The sequence below is a fragment of the Ovis canadensis genome, chromosome 1, assembly GCF_042477335.2.
Source record: "Ovis canadensis isolate MfBH-ARS-UI-01 breed Bighorn chromosome 1, ARS-UI_OviCan_v2, whole genome shotgun sequence".
Lineage (NCBI taxonomy): Eukaryota > Metazoa > Chordata > Mammalia > Artiodactyla > Bovidae > Ovis > Ovis canadensis.
The window spans coordinates 242,446,524-242,460,715 of record NC_091245.1 but is presented as its reverse complement, the minus strand read 5'-3'; the positions used below and the strand labels follow the sequence as shown (position 1 = coordinate 242,460,715).

General features: G+C 37.2%; 1 protein-coding gene across 1 annotated transcript in view; it reads left to right on the top strand.

Annotated features, from left to right (window-relative positions):
- CPB1 (carboxypeptidase B1) overlaps positions 1 to 14,192 on the top strand; it is a 39,301-nt gene that overhangs the window by 13,178 nt on the left and 11,931 nt on the right. The window contains exons 4-9 of the mRNA XM_069563038.1: positions 4,948 to 5,047; positions 5,136 to 5,237; positions 6,084 to 6,185; positions 9,033 to 9,143; positions 9,230 to 9,320; positions 10,474 to 10,676. Of these exons, the coding sequence (XP_069419139.1) occupies positions 4,948 to 5,047; positions 5,136 to 5,237; positions 6,084 to 6,185; positions 9,033 to 9,143; positions 9,230 to 9,320; positions 10,474 to 10,676 (709 nt within the window). The remainder of the gene's footprint in view (positions 1 to 4,947; positions 5,048 to 5,135; positions 5,238 to 6,083; positions 6,186 to 9,032; positions 9,144 to 9,229; positions 9,321 to 10,473; positions 10,677 to 14,192) is intronic.

The following is a 14,192-nucleotide window of genomic DNA, read 5'->3' as shown; positions in this document are numbered from 1 at the left end:
TGAGGCTGGGAGCAATTAATTTATGATTTCTTTTCTCTGGGCACCCATTAAGAAGCCATGTGACCTAGATGATTATTTTACTTGTTCACTGAAAATGGAAAATCTTGATAAAGGGAAAGTGGGTGTCATTGACCATTTCCTCTTGTATTTTTAGTTTTGCCATTCTGTTAGAGAAGCTTATACTTACCAGGCAGGATTTGTTCTTTCAAATTGATGATCTTGAAATATAGCTGTTTTCTTAAAGGTTTCTGCCTACTGATTTTTAGTTTTCTTTTTTTTTTTTTTTCCCTGTATGAGTTACTTTTTTTTTTTTTTTTTTTTTTTACTTTATTTAAATTTACAATACTGTATTGGTTTTGCCATACATTGACATGAATCCGCCATGGGTGTACATGAATTCCCAATCCTGAAACCCCCTCCCACCTCCCACCCCATATCATCTCTCTGGATCATCCCCGTACACCAGCCCCAAGCATCCTGTATCCTGCCTCAAACATAGACTGGCGATTCATTTCTTACATGATAGTATATATGTTTCAGTGCCATTCTCCCAAATCATCCCACCCTCTCCCTCTCCCTCTGAGTCCAAAAGTCCATTCTATACATCTGTGTCTCTTTTGCTGTCTCACATACAGGGTTATCATTACCATCTTTCTAAAGTCCATATATATGTGTTAGTATACTGTATTGGTGTTTTTCTTTCTGGCTTACTTCACTCTGTATAATAGGCTCCAGTTTCATCCATCTCATTAGAACCGATTAAAATGTATTCTTTTTAATGGCTGAGTAATACTCCATTGTGTATATGTACCACAGCTTTCTTATCCATTCGTCTGCTGATGGACATCTAGGTTGTTTCCATGTCCTGGCTATTATAAACAGTGCTGCAATGAACATTGGGGTACATGTGTCTCTTTCAATTCTGGTTTCCTCAGTGTGTATGCCCAGCAGTGGGATTGCTGGGTCATAAGGCAGTTCTATTTGCAATTTTTTAAGGAATCTCCACACTGTTCTCCATAGTGGCTGTACTAGTTTGCATTCCCACCAACAGTGTAGGAGGGTTCCCTTTTCTCCACACCCTCTCCAGCATTTATTGCTTGCAGACTTTTGGATCGCAGCCATTCTGGCTGGTGTGAAATGGTACCTCATTGTGGTCTTGATTTGCACTCCACCAGAAAATTACTAGAGCTAATCAATGAATATAGTAAAGTTGCAGGATATAAAATTAACACACAGAAATCCCTTGCATTCCTATACACTAATAATGAGAAAGTAGAAAAAGAAATTAAGGAAACAATTCCATTCACCATTGCAATGAAAAGAATAAAATACTTAGGAATATACCTACCTAAAGAAACTAAAGACCTATATATAGAAAACTGTAAAACAGTGATGAAAGAAATCAAAGAGGACACTAATAGATGGAGAAATATACCATGTTCATGGATCGGAAGAATCAATATAGTGAAAATGAGTATACTACCCAAAGCAATCTACAGATTCAATGCAATCCCTATCAAGCTACCAGCGGTATTTTTCACAGAACTAGAACAAATAATTTCACAATTTGTATGGAAATACAGAAAACCTTGAATAGCCAAAGCAATCTTGAGAAAGAAGAATGGAACTGAAGGAATCAACTTGCCTGACTTCAGGCTCTACTACAACGCCACAGTCATCAAGACAGTATGGTACTGGCACAAAGACAGAAATATAGATCAATGGAACAAAATAGAAAGCCCAGAGATAAATCCACACACCTATGGACACCTTATCTTTGACAAAGGAGGCAAGAACATACAATGGATTAAAGACAATCTCTTTAACAAGTGGTGCTGGGAAAACTGGTCAACCACTTGTAAAAGAATGAAACTAGATCACTTTCTAACACCACATACAAAAATAAACTCAAAATGATTAAAGATCTAAATGTAAGGCCAGAAACTATAAAACTCTTAGAGGAGAACATAGGCAAAACACCCTCCGACATAAATCATAGCAGGATCCTCTATGATCCACCTCCCAGAATACTGGAAATAAAAGCAAAAATAAACAAATGTGATCTAATTAAAATTAAAAGCTTCTGCACAACAAAGGAAACTATAAGCAAGGTGAAAAAATGGCCTTCAGAATGGGAGAAAATAATAGCAAATGAAGCAACTGACAAACAACTAATCTCAAAAATATACAAGCAACTTATGCAGCTCAATTCCCGAAAAATAAATGACCCAACCAAAAAATGGGCCAAAGAACTAAATAGACATTTCTCCAAAGAAGACATACAGATGATTTTTAGTTTTCAAGGTTTTTGTTTTGCTTGCTTTGGCTTTGCTTGTTTTTAGTTTTTAGTTACCTTTGAAAATCATTTTCCTAAACCATCTCTATTCTAGACGCTTGCTTCCCTGGAGGTTATGAAGATGGTGAAGTGAAAAAGTGAAAGTGTTAGTCGCTCAGTCATGTCTGACTCTGTGACCCCATGGACTGTAACTTGCCAGGCTCCTCTTTCCATGGAATTCTCCAGGCAAGAACACTGGAGTGGGTAGCCATTCCCTTCTCCAGGGGATCTTCCCAACCCAGGGATCAAACCTGGGTCTCCTGCATTGCAGGCAGATTCTTTACGGTATGAGTCACCAGGGAAGCTCATAACTGGCAACTTTACTATAGTTTAACTTTTTTTCATAAACCTTGAAAAAATCTATATGAATGACCAATACCTATGAATTTGAGTCAGGTCATTGCATTTTAGAACCAAAAAGGACACTGAATAACAGCTAACCAAATACCCCATTATAAAAATTATGAAAGTAAGGCCCAGAGATTAAATGACTTTGCTGAAACCAATCTACATATGAGGCAAAACCATGACCCTGATCTTTTGATTTCTAACTCTAGATTCTTTCTAATTCTACCTTATTTCCTAACAATCCAACTGGGTGCTATAATTAACTTAAATTATAATACTTATTATACTCATTGTTCTTAACCATAGCAGGCAGAATGACTTCCCCCCTCCCAAAAAAAAAGACTACATTCCAATCTCTAGAACATCTGAATGTGTTATGTTAATGGCAAAGAAAAGTTAAGAATGTAGATGGAATTAAGGTTGCTATGGAATTAAGGCTGCTAAGCAGCTGAACTTAAAATAGGTAGATTATTCTAAATAAATGGGATTCCCAGCTGGCATTGTAGTAAAGAATTCACCTGCCAATGCAGGAGACACAGGTTCGATCCCTGGGTGGGGAAGATCCCTTAGAACAGGAAGTGGCAACCTACTCCAGTCAGTATTCTTGCCTGGAAAATCCCATGGACAGAGGAGCTTGGTAGGCTACAGTCCTAGTAGCCTACAGACTCCTGGTAGGCTAGGAGAGTCGCAAGAGTCAGGCAAGACTGAGCAACTGAGCACAGCACAGAGTGCAGCATTCTGGATGAGCCCAAAGTAATCACAGGGTCCTTACAAGAGGAAGAGAGAGGCAGAAGAGGAGGTCACAGTGATGAAACATGAGAAGGTCTCGAGCTGCTGTTTCTGGCTCTGAAGATGGAGCAGGGCAAACAGCCAAGGAATGTAGGCAGCTTCTAGAAGCTATGAAGGGCAAGGAATCAGATTCTCCCCTGGAGCTTCCAGAAAAGAGCATATTTCTGTGGACACATTGATTTTTACCCCAGCGAGACCTGTGCTGGACTTCTAAACCATAAAATAATAAATTCATGTTGTTTTAAGCCACTTAGTTTGTGCTAACTAACAGCAGCCATAGAAAGGAATATACTAACGAAGTACTGATGGCTGTGCTTAGTGGGAAATTTTCTTTCCACAGAATAAATTTTAAACTCTTCTCCTTTTCCATTTTATTTCTTTTTTTAATACTACTTAAGAGAGTTAAGACCTTATGACAGTGTTTCCTTCTTGCTAGGAAACCCATACCATTTAGTATTGATTTACTGCATTTTTTCATAAACAGATGCAAGTTCATGCCCAAGTTAACCAAATGAAGGAGACCAGGAGGGAGGTTCAGAGAATGTCCCTGACATACTTCATCAGAATGCCCTTGGGGCAGTCAGAGGAGAAGACTTTTGATGTGCGGCTACAATTCTCTGTGTGTCAGATAAAAACATTTCAAGGCTTGACTGTGGATAATAGAAGTTTCTGCAAGCTAGCTACTGCCCATAATGTTTACAGTGCTATGACTAAGGACATTAATGCTCATAAAATTTTGTCCCTTCGAAATACACTTCCCACTCAGAAGCTACAAAGTCAAAGTCACACATACCCACACCTTCACCCCTGCCTCTTATAATACACACTTCCACCTGAATAATCATTTTTAGGAAACAGCAGGCCTCAAAATTTCTGTCAGCAATTTTCATATTACCTTGCTACAGGACCACTCTTAGATTACTTTAAACATGCCAAAAGAAAGACAAGCAGAAGCTGGTACTTTAAACTCAGTGTTCTTTCGTCTAATAAAGCTTCATAAGCTTATTAATATTTCTGAATTTCCACGCATCAAGATATTTTTCTCAAAACCTAAAGAAAGGCCTCAGGTGACTGGATGTCCCAGTTTTCCTGGGAATGAATAGGTTGCTGGGATGTGGGACTTTTAGTGCTAAAATAAGGGAAGTCTTGAGCAAGAAAGACCATAGGCAAGCTTGAGGGCATGCTTTTGTGTGGCAGCCCAAGGCCCTGACCCAGAGCGCCCCAGGTACCAAGGAAAGCATTTTTCAAATTTAACGTCCAAGAACAGCCAAACAAGTTTGGGCCAAAGAAGAGCCTGCCTTACTCATCCTCTTTGGTACCCTTCTCAATGATTTACTCACTTTCTGAGACAAGGAGCTCAAGTTGAAGAGCATAATCAGAGGACACATCTGACTAGCAGAGACTCTGGGTTGTTGCATATGTTCACTGGGAAGCATGCTTATTTTCACAGGAGCACTTCCTCTGGTTTATTACAGGGTATTGATAAGCAACCTGAGATCCATGCTGGAGGCTCAGTTTGATAGCAGAGTCCGCACTACTGGACACAGTTACGAGAAGTACAACAATTGGGAAACGGTATGAAGTATACATGATTTAGACAGACATTGCCTTGAGAACTGAACTGAGAATGTCACATTAATCCATCAATGGTTCCATTTGGTAGATAGAGGCATGGACTGAACAAGTCGCCACTGAAAATCCAGACCTCATCTCTCGCAGTGCCATCGGAACTACATTTTTAGGAAACACTATATACCTCCTCAAGGTAATCCTTTTTAACCATAACCTTGCCATGTCTGAGCACTTTAAATCAATGAATTCTAACACAGAGAACATCTGTTTCACAGACATGTTCATCTCAAGCATTGTTATAACTCTTTCTCTGCCTACATCCCTCAGGGAATCAAACAGAGTACCCAGATTCTTTTATCATGTGTGAATTTTTAAATCATTATTTTGATTTATCCAAAAGGAAAAAATGCAGTAAAATAGAAGTCCTATAAATTTAACCACATTCCTGTAAGCAATGTAAATTGATCATCTACCTTGATGAAATTCTCCTCTCGCAGATGTTGTTTGCAAATCCATTTGCTAAAGAGGTTCATAAACTTCATGTCTATCAGACAACATTAAAAAGCATATCAACAATTTGTTACTGTCATCCTCTAATGCCATTTTTATCATGCAATTCTAATGAAGAAAATAAAAAGACAAGGAATGAGTGGGAGAAAAGAAAAAAACGTACAATATTAGCAACAATCATGATTACTTCTAATTACTTATCCAGTCATCTTGGTCATGTCACCTAATAATAGCAAAATAGAAAATAACCTCCATGTGCATACAATTAAGCAGAATAATCAAGCATCTTCTGAAAATATGAGCTTGTCAAGCTTAATAAAAATAACAAACAGCCATGTGAGCCTCCAGCTCAAACACTTGTCTACAGGCAAGAACACACTGTGCAAGTATTATGTTTTAATTTAATCATGGCATATATCTCTTGTTGCTGTCAAGTGTCACCAGTGGAGTCCAAAGCCCAGACAGATAGTGAATGTTAACCTCTGAATGTGGTGAATCAGGGTCTTCCTTTTCCTTTTGTTTGCAATAGGTTGGCAAACCTGGATCAAATAAGCCTGCCATTTTCATGGACTGCGGTTTCCATGCCAGAGAATGGATTTCCCCTGCATTTTGCCAGTGGTTTGTCAGAGAGGTCAGTATGTAGGATGGTTACTGACAGAGCAAAGTAGAAAGTATTTTTTTATTTCAATCAATCCCTTATAAATTAGCTATAATAAAAGAGAATAGCAGCACAGAAAAAAATCATAGGTCCAAGTTCCAAGCCATAAAGGTCACCTAGAAAACTTGATAAGGCAAAATTTTAAAATAGTTAGCAAATTCTATTTATTTAAATTTCACTCATCTTAATTTTCTCACCCACCTTTGGGAAAAAGGCTAACAGGTAGTAAGTACAGTGAATAGGTCATTGAAAAGTTGTGATTGTGGATAATCCACTAACTTGACCATTATCTCCTAGATAATAATCAATGTATACTTCAGAATAAAAGAAAATAACACATAGGAGCCCCTACTGTAAATGATACTGTTTTTCACTCCTTTATAAAGGTCAAGGTAAGATATATGTGAAAATCCTTTTAAATATCCATTAGCACATAAATGATATAAAAAGATAATTCAGTCAAGAAAGAAAAGGAAGGAACAGTTCTTTCTTATAGAAGAATTACAGCTAATGGATGTACAAATGAGCAAAACAGCAAGCCATCATTAGAGCACCATAATAATAAACACTTCATGAAAACCTACAGATGGATACAAAAATTATGGGGTAAAAGTTTAAAGAGAAATAGGTTATTTGCAGCATCAAAGCATCTCCCAAAAAATGTATTATACTATATCACACAAGCAAAATTTACAGTAGAGAAACCTAGCGGTGACTACCTTAACCAAGTGATCAGGTTAACAATACTAGTAACATCACCAGTGTAAGATATAATCAATATCATGTAACCCCTGATATTGTGTACTAAGAAGATAAACCATCTTTTTTGTATTCTTTCCCAAAATGCACAACCTCCTTCTAATCATTAAAAAAATAAATAAACTCAAATCGAGGGACCTTCTGTAAAATACCTAGACCAGTACTCATTAACAATGCCAAAGTCATAATGAAAAGTCAAAGGAATTGTCACAGATAAGAAGAGACTAAAGAGATATGACAATCAAATACAATATGGGAGCCTAGATTGGATCCTAAAATAGAAAAGGGGCATTAGTGAAAAAAAATATAGTGAAATCTGAATTAAAGTCTATAGTTTATAGTGAAAGAAAGTGAAGTCGCTCAGTCGTGTCTGACTCTTTGCGACCCCACAGACTGTATTCTGTCTGGACTGTATTCTACCAGGCTCCTCCATCCATGGGATTTTCCAGGCAAGAATACTGGAGTGGGTTGCCGTTTCCTTCTCCAAGGGATCTTCCCGACCCAGGGATTGAACCCGGGTCTCCCGCATTGTAGGCAGATGCTTTACCGTCTGAGCCATTATTAATTGCTTCACTTTGATCATTGTACCATGGTTATGTAAGATGGTAACATTTGGGAACCTGGGTGAAGGGTATATGAGAACTCCCTATACTTGCAACTCTTCTATAACTTTCTAAAATTATCTCAAAAGTAAAGTTACATATAAAATATTGAAGTACTTTAAAAATATAAGAATATTATTATATACAATATACTTTCTTTTGTGTAAAGCATTTTCTGTATCTATTCATTAGGTTCTTGGTTTCTAGACATGTTATGTGTCTGATTGGCACCATTTAATTTCAGTGAGTTATTGCACCATCTACAGGACTTCCCAGGTGGCACTAGCAGCAAAGAATCTGCCTACCAATGCAGGAGATGCAAGAAACATGGGTTCAACCCCTGGGTTAGGAAGATCCCCCAGAGGAGGGCATGGCAACCCACCCCAGTATTCTTGCCTGAAGAATCTCATGGACAAAGGAACCTGGCAGACTACTGTCCACAGGGTTGCAAAGAGTCAGACACAACTGAAACAATTTAGCAGGCACACTCACCATCTGTTCTCTAGGAGAAAGAACTTTCATCATTACTTTGGTTACCTCCAATCATAGACTACCAACAAAACATTCTTTATACCTCCTCCAACCTAAAAAGCACATGCTTCATCATTATTTGAATAAACAGACATGCATAGAGCCACAAAGAATATTTAAAAACCATTATTACATAGAAGTCTTAAATGTTTTTAAATCTATTCAAGCAAGCCTAGGGAAGAGCTGAAGGTAAATTTCGTATGATCCTGGGGCTGAGGAACTGTGACTAAGAGAATATAATAAATCAGTATAAGCTCCTTTATTCATACGTAAGTGTCCACATCACTTAGCAGGAAGAGCTAGACCCTTAACAGAGCTCCTTTCTCAAGAAAGTGGAGTAATAAGAAGACTTCCATCATCATGCAATTTGGAGACTTAGTGAGAGCCTCTCCGAAACCCATCAGAGTGATCTCTCTTCACAGTGGGAGGAGGCCTTTTCATTCTTCTTCCATTTCAGACGCTTCCTCTAGTGAGACCGTCTACAAGAAGTCTCATCAAAATCAAACAAATTTTTAGATGATAGTATAAGCAACATGCAAAGCCATCACAGACATTCCTTACTAGGAATAGGCCTTACTCTCATATCCTACAAACTTTGAAAAAAATCTATTACAGTTACTATTTCAAAGGAAATAAGCATTTATGTTCTTTAAAAGTTTTTATTTTATTACAGTTTGTCCATCTTTAAAAAGTTGAAATAAAAATAATATCTAAATGAGTTATGTGTGGATAAAAGAGAATCAGAAACTTTTTTAAACAAAACTATTAGTAATACTTTGCTATTTTCTTTTTATTAATATTAATAATCTCTATCTCAAAAAGGGTAACCACTTTTGTTATCAGAGTCAACATTTGTCCAGTCTATGTAAATTTCAGTGCATAATGCATACCATTTTCCATAAAATTCTGCTTTGTAATTTGTACACAGGCTGTTCGGACCTATGGAAGGGAGATCCACATGACAGAATTTCTCGACAAGCTAGACTTTTATGTCTTGCCTGTGGTCAATATTGATGGCTACATCTACACCTGGACCACGGTATAAGAACCAATACTAAGAGGGGCTGATAAAATTTAAATCAGCCATTCTGTTGTGCTTGTCCTAACCGCACACTGCACTTTCAGAACCGAATGTGGAGAAAGACCCGCTCCACCAATGCTGGAACTACTTGCACTGGCACAGACCTCAACAGAAATTTTGATGCCGGTTGGTGCAGTAAGTATCAGGCTGACCATTTCACTTGCATCATGAAAAGCATGGGAAGTGAAATAACAGAAAAACACAACAGTGTCAAAAACAAGAAAAACTATAAAATTTTATACTTTCAAGTTCCAGGTTTCTAAAAGCACAGACAATAAACAGTTTATATATTCAGTGAAGAAAGATGCATTGCCTATTCTATTGTGTTCCCAGCTGTGTTAGATGCTGGAAACATAAGACTGAACAAACCAGACATAATCCTACTATTTGTGGGATATACGACCTGGAGGAAATCATCATTAAATAATTATTTCAACAGAAATGTGATAGAATTATAATTTTGTGATTCAACTCTCAGTAAATGATTACAGTAACACAGAAACTTCTCATAGGTATTTGTCCCCTACTTATTAGTTTTCTTATACTCTACTGATTTCATCATTTAGTACTACACAGGGATATTAGCTGAAACTACAAAACTTTGGCCACCTCATGCGAAGAGTTGACTCATTGCAAAAGACTCAGATGCTGGGAGGGTTCGGGAGCAGGAGGAGAAGGGGACGACAGAGGATGAGATGGCTGGATGGCATCACCAACTTGATGGACTTGAGTTTGAGTGAACTCTGGGAGTTGGTGATGGACAGGGAGGCCTGGCGTGCTGCAATTAATGGGGTCGCAAACTGAGCAACTGAACTGAACTGAGGGACATTAGGGTTTCCCAGGTGGCACCAGTGGTAAACAGTCTGCCTGTCAATGCAGGAGATGCAAGAGATGTGGGTTTGATCCCTAACTGGAAGGTCCCAAGGAGGAAGAGCTAGCAACCCACTCCAGTATTCTTCCCTGGGAAATTCCATGGACAGAGGAGCCTGGTGGGCTACAGTCCACGGGTTCCAATCAGACAATACTGAGCGCACACACACATGCACACAGGGACATATTGGTGATTCCACATGCAACTTTTTACCCTGTTAGCTTAAAAGCACCATAATCTTGTGACTAAAAGTATATATACTTTATAATGTATACATATATGGGATGATTATAAAAACAGTTGTCAAAACAACTTATTTTTTTAACTCTCTAACACTGTAGTTTGAAATTTTGAAACACGCCCTGTAGGAACATCAGTGGATGACCACTTGCCATTAACAGCATCATGTTTTTCCAGGTATTGGAGCCTCTAACAACCCCTGTGCTGAAACTTACTGTGGATCTGCTGCAGAGTCTGAAAAAGAGACCAAGGCTGTGGCTAATTTCATCCGCAACCACCTCTCTTCCATCAAAGCATATCTGACAATCCACTCTTACTCTCAGATGATGCTCTATCCTTACTCCTATGCTTACAAACTCCCCAAGAACAACGTTGAGCTGGTAAGTCATCATGGTGGTAGATCCAGTATTTTGCTATTGAGTTTTTTGTTTTTTTTTTTTTTTTTCTATTCCTGGGGGAAAAAATTATACAATTTCTGGAAGGTCCATGGTTGATCTTTGGTAACAAAAGCAAAACAGATTTACAAGGAATCTAAAATTGGCTAGATATACTGGCTAGAAGAAATATGATTCTCATGCAGAGAATGATCCCCAACATATGGTTCATTCACTAATCTTCCAAACAATAAGAGTTCCACTTCCTCCTGCTTCACCACAACGCTGACACATATGATGATTTCAGATGCATCTGGGGTAATCAACAAAGTTCCTTCACTTCATACATAATCTTCATCAGAAAGTTACTGTTATCAAGCTGTCTCGAACTGGATTTGACATGCATAGACAGAGTATGTGTGTGTGTGTTAGTCGCTAAGTCGTGCCCGACTCTTTGTGACCCCAAGGACTGCAATCCACCAGGTTGATCACTGGTTGATGTTGAGCTAAGTGATAAGATCCTAAAATGCCCATTTCACTGTTGGATTAGGTGAGACACAGATGTAAATCAAGCAGTGAACAAATGATGTGAATAGGTCTTTACTAGATATGAGAAAAAATTAAGTATCCTTGCCTTAAAAATTAGCAATCTTGTTGGAGAGTCGAGATACAACCATGTGAAAAGTTAAATAATGAGTTTTATAATATTCATGTTAAATATAGTATATCCGCATAATTGTTTAAAAAAATAAGCATATGTGAATCCTTCAACAACTTTTTTTAAATTATGAACATCTGACTATTAGAAGTTGGAACCAATAATCTAAAAGAACAAGTATAAGATTTAAAGCATTTGACTTACGCCAAAAAATAAACTATTTCACTTAGAAAATAACATAGATATTTGGCTTACCTAAATGCAAAAATTCAAAGACCCAAAACTTAATCAACTGGAAATTATTGTTTTGTACTTTCAGATTTGGTCTTTCAGAGGCCAAATAAAATATGTAATGCTGTAAATATCTTGTGAAGAGGAACCAGAAAAATAACTCAACCTCTTAGAAAACTGATAGCTAATAGTTGGCCAGGTCCTTTTCTTTTTAAAAAAAAAAAAAGAAAGAAAGAAAGAAGTGCTATTTTTCAAAAAGCTTCCCATTTTCCCTATCTGTAGCCAAAAAACAAAGGAGAACATCATTAGTTGGAACCATTAAATATCTCAGTTTTCCAATAATGCTCAGTCTGTGAGTATTCTCAACAGTGGGTGCTCACAGGCCTGCTGTCCCAGAGATGACTGTGGTTAGCTCCTCATTTCAGTCCTAGATTTCTGGCCACCAGAGGAGAGGAAGTGGGGGTACGTTGCTTGTTTAATTCATGTGAATATGTTTAAACTGTACCACACCAAAAGAGAAAAAGGCAAAGCCATAAAAACTAAGCACTAATGAGTTACTAAATAAAATATTAAAATTAAAATTATAAACCACATTAAATGTAACAATAGCTAATATATCCAGTTTGCTTAATAACGTTTTAAATATATAAACACTGAAAGACTAATATTAACAGAAAAGCTTAAAGTGTTCTTTGGAATGGAACTGCTTCACAATGCTGCATACTTCTTATTTGAGGAGTAAGTTTAAACTCTTTTAGTGATGAAAACTTTCTTGCCCCACTGGCTCCATACAATAAAAACCTAGTGTCTGGACTGCTCTAAAAGTCTATAAATTGTCCTTTAGAAAAAGAATCAAGTTAGTTCTACCTTTAGAATCTCAAGAAAAATTCTTGCTACATCCCTCCAGAGATTGTGATCCACTGATACTTTTCTCTAAGAATCACTTCTCCGTTTAAAATCAAGGAAAGAGAGGCAATAAAAAAAAAAAATACATACTAGAAATTATATCCCTCAAGATTGTTTTTAAATTCTACAGAAGTGAAACAGAACTATACAAAAGTAAAATATTCATAATGAATTCTCAAAAAGAAAACACAAACTACAAAATAATCTAACCTTGGATGGTTTATATGTATAGTCACAAATCTAATAAATTCAAGGAAAAGGACATGCTATTTCCTATATTTTTTAGAGCATGATAAGATATGTGATAAGATGCATGCATGCATGCATATTTAGCATGATAAGATACAAAACTTATTTGCACTTATATCACATAGATTGATTTAAAAGTAAATTTCCAACAGTTTTTTTTTTCTATGACTAAACTTCTGCCTAGCATCTTAAATCAGTTCAGTTCAGTTCAGTCACTCAATCATGTCCGATTCTTTGCAGCCCCATGGACTGCAGCATGCCAGGCCTCCCTGTCCCTCACCAACTCCTGGAGCTTACTTAAACTTACGTCCATAGTGTCGATGATGCCATCCAACCATCTCATCCTCTGTCATCTCCTTCTCCTGCCTTCAATCTTTCCCAGCATCAGGGTGTTTTCCAGTGTGTCAGTTTTTCACATCAGGTGGCCAAATATTGGAGTTTCAGCTTCAGTATCAGTCCTTCTAATGAATATTCGGGGCTTATTTCCTTTAGGATGGACAGGTTGGATCTCCTTGCAGTCCAAGGGACTCTCAAGAGTCTTCTCCAACACCACAGTTCAAAAGCATCAATTCTTCAGGGCTTAGCTTTCTTTATGGTCCAACTCTCACATCCATACATGACCACTGGAAAAACCATAGCCTTGACTAGATGGACCTTTGTTAGTAATGTCTCTGCTTTTTAATATTCTGTCTAGCTTGGTTGTAACTTTTCTTCCAAGGAACAAGCATCTTTTAATTTCAGGGCTGCAGTCACCATTTGCAGTGATTTTGGAGCTCCAAAAAATAAAATCTGTCACTGTTTCCATTGTTTTCCCATCTATTTGCCATGAAGTGATGGGACCAGATGCCATGATCTTAGCTTTCTGAATGTTGAGTTTTAAGCCAACTTTTTCACTCTCCTCTTTCACTTTCATCAAGAGGCTCTTTAGTCCTTCTTCACTTTCTGCCATAGGGTGGTGTCATCTGCATATCTGAGGTTATTGATTTTTCTCCTAGCAATATTGATTTCAGCTTGTGCTTCATCCAGCCCAGCATTTCTCATGATGCACTCTGCATATAAGTTAAGTAAGGAGCGTGACAATGTACAGCCTTGTATATTGTCAATATACAATATATAGTATATTAACAATATACTCCGTTACCATCAGTAAAATCTGAGATTCATATTATTTGATTATTTGATTCATTTGGGATCTGGCACCCCAAAATAATGTAAATCATTTTAATAGTTAATCAGAAATCCTTTCAGTCTTTTTCTTATTTTGTATCAATCCAATTTACTTACTTTCCAAGAACATTTTGCTAGAACAACTTATAACTACAGTGTTATTACAAACATATATATAGCCAAATGAGAATTAAAGTCTCTAAATAAGAAAGATACTGGCTTTTGCATTGTTTTTATTTATAATAAATATATCAATTTTTTTTTAAGTAAAAGTCTTGACCTAGAAAGATGAATGTTCCACCCAAATCTAG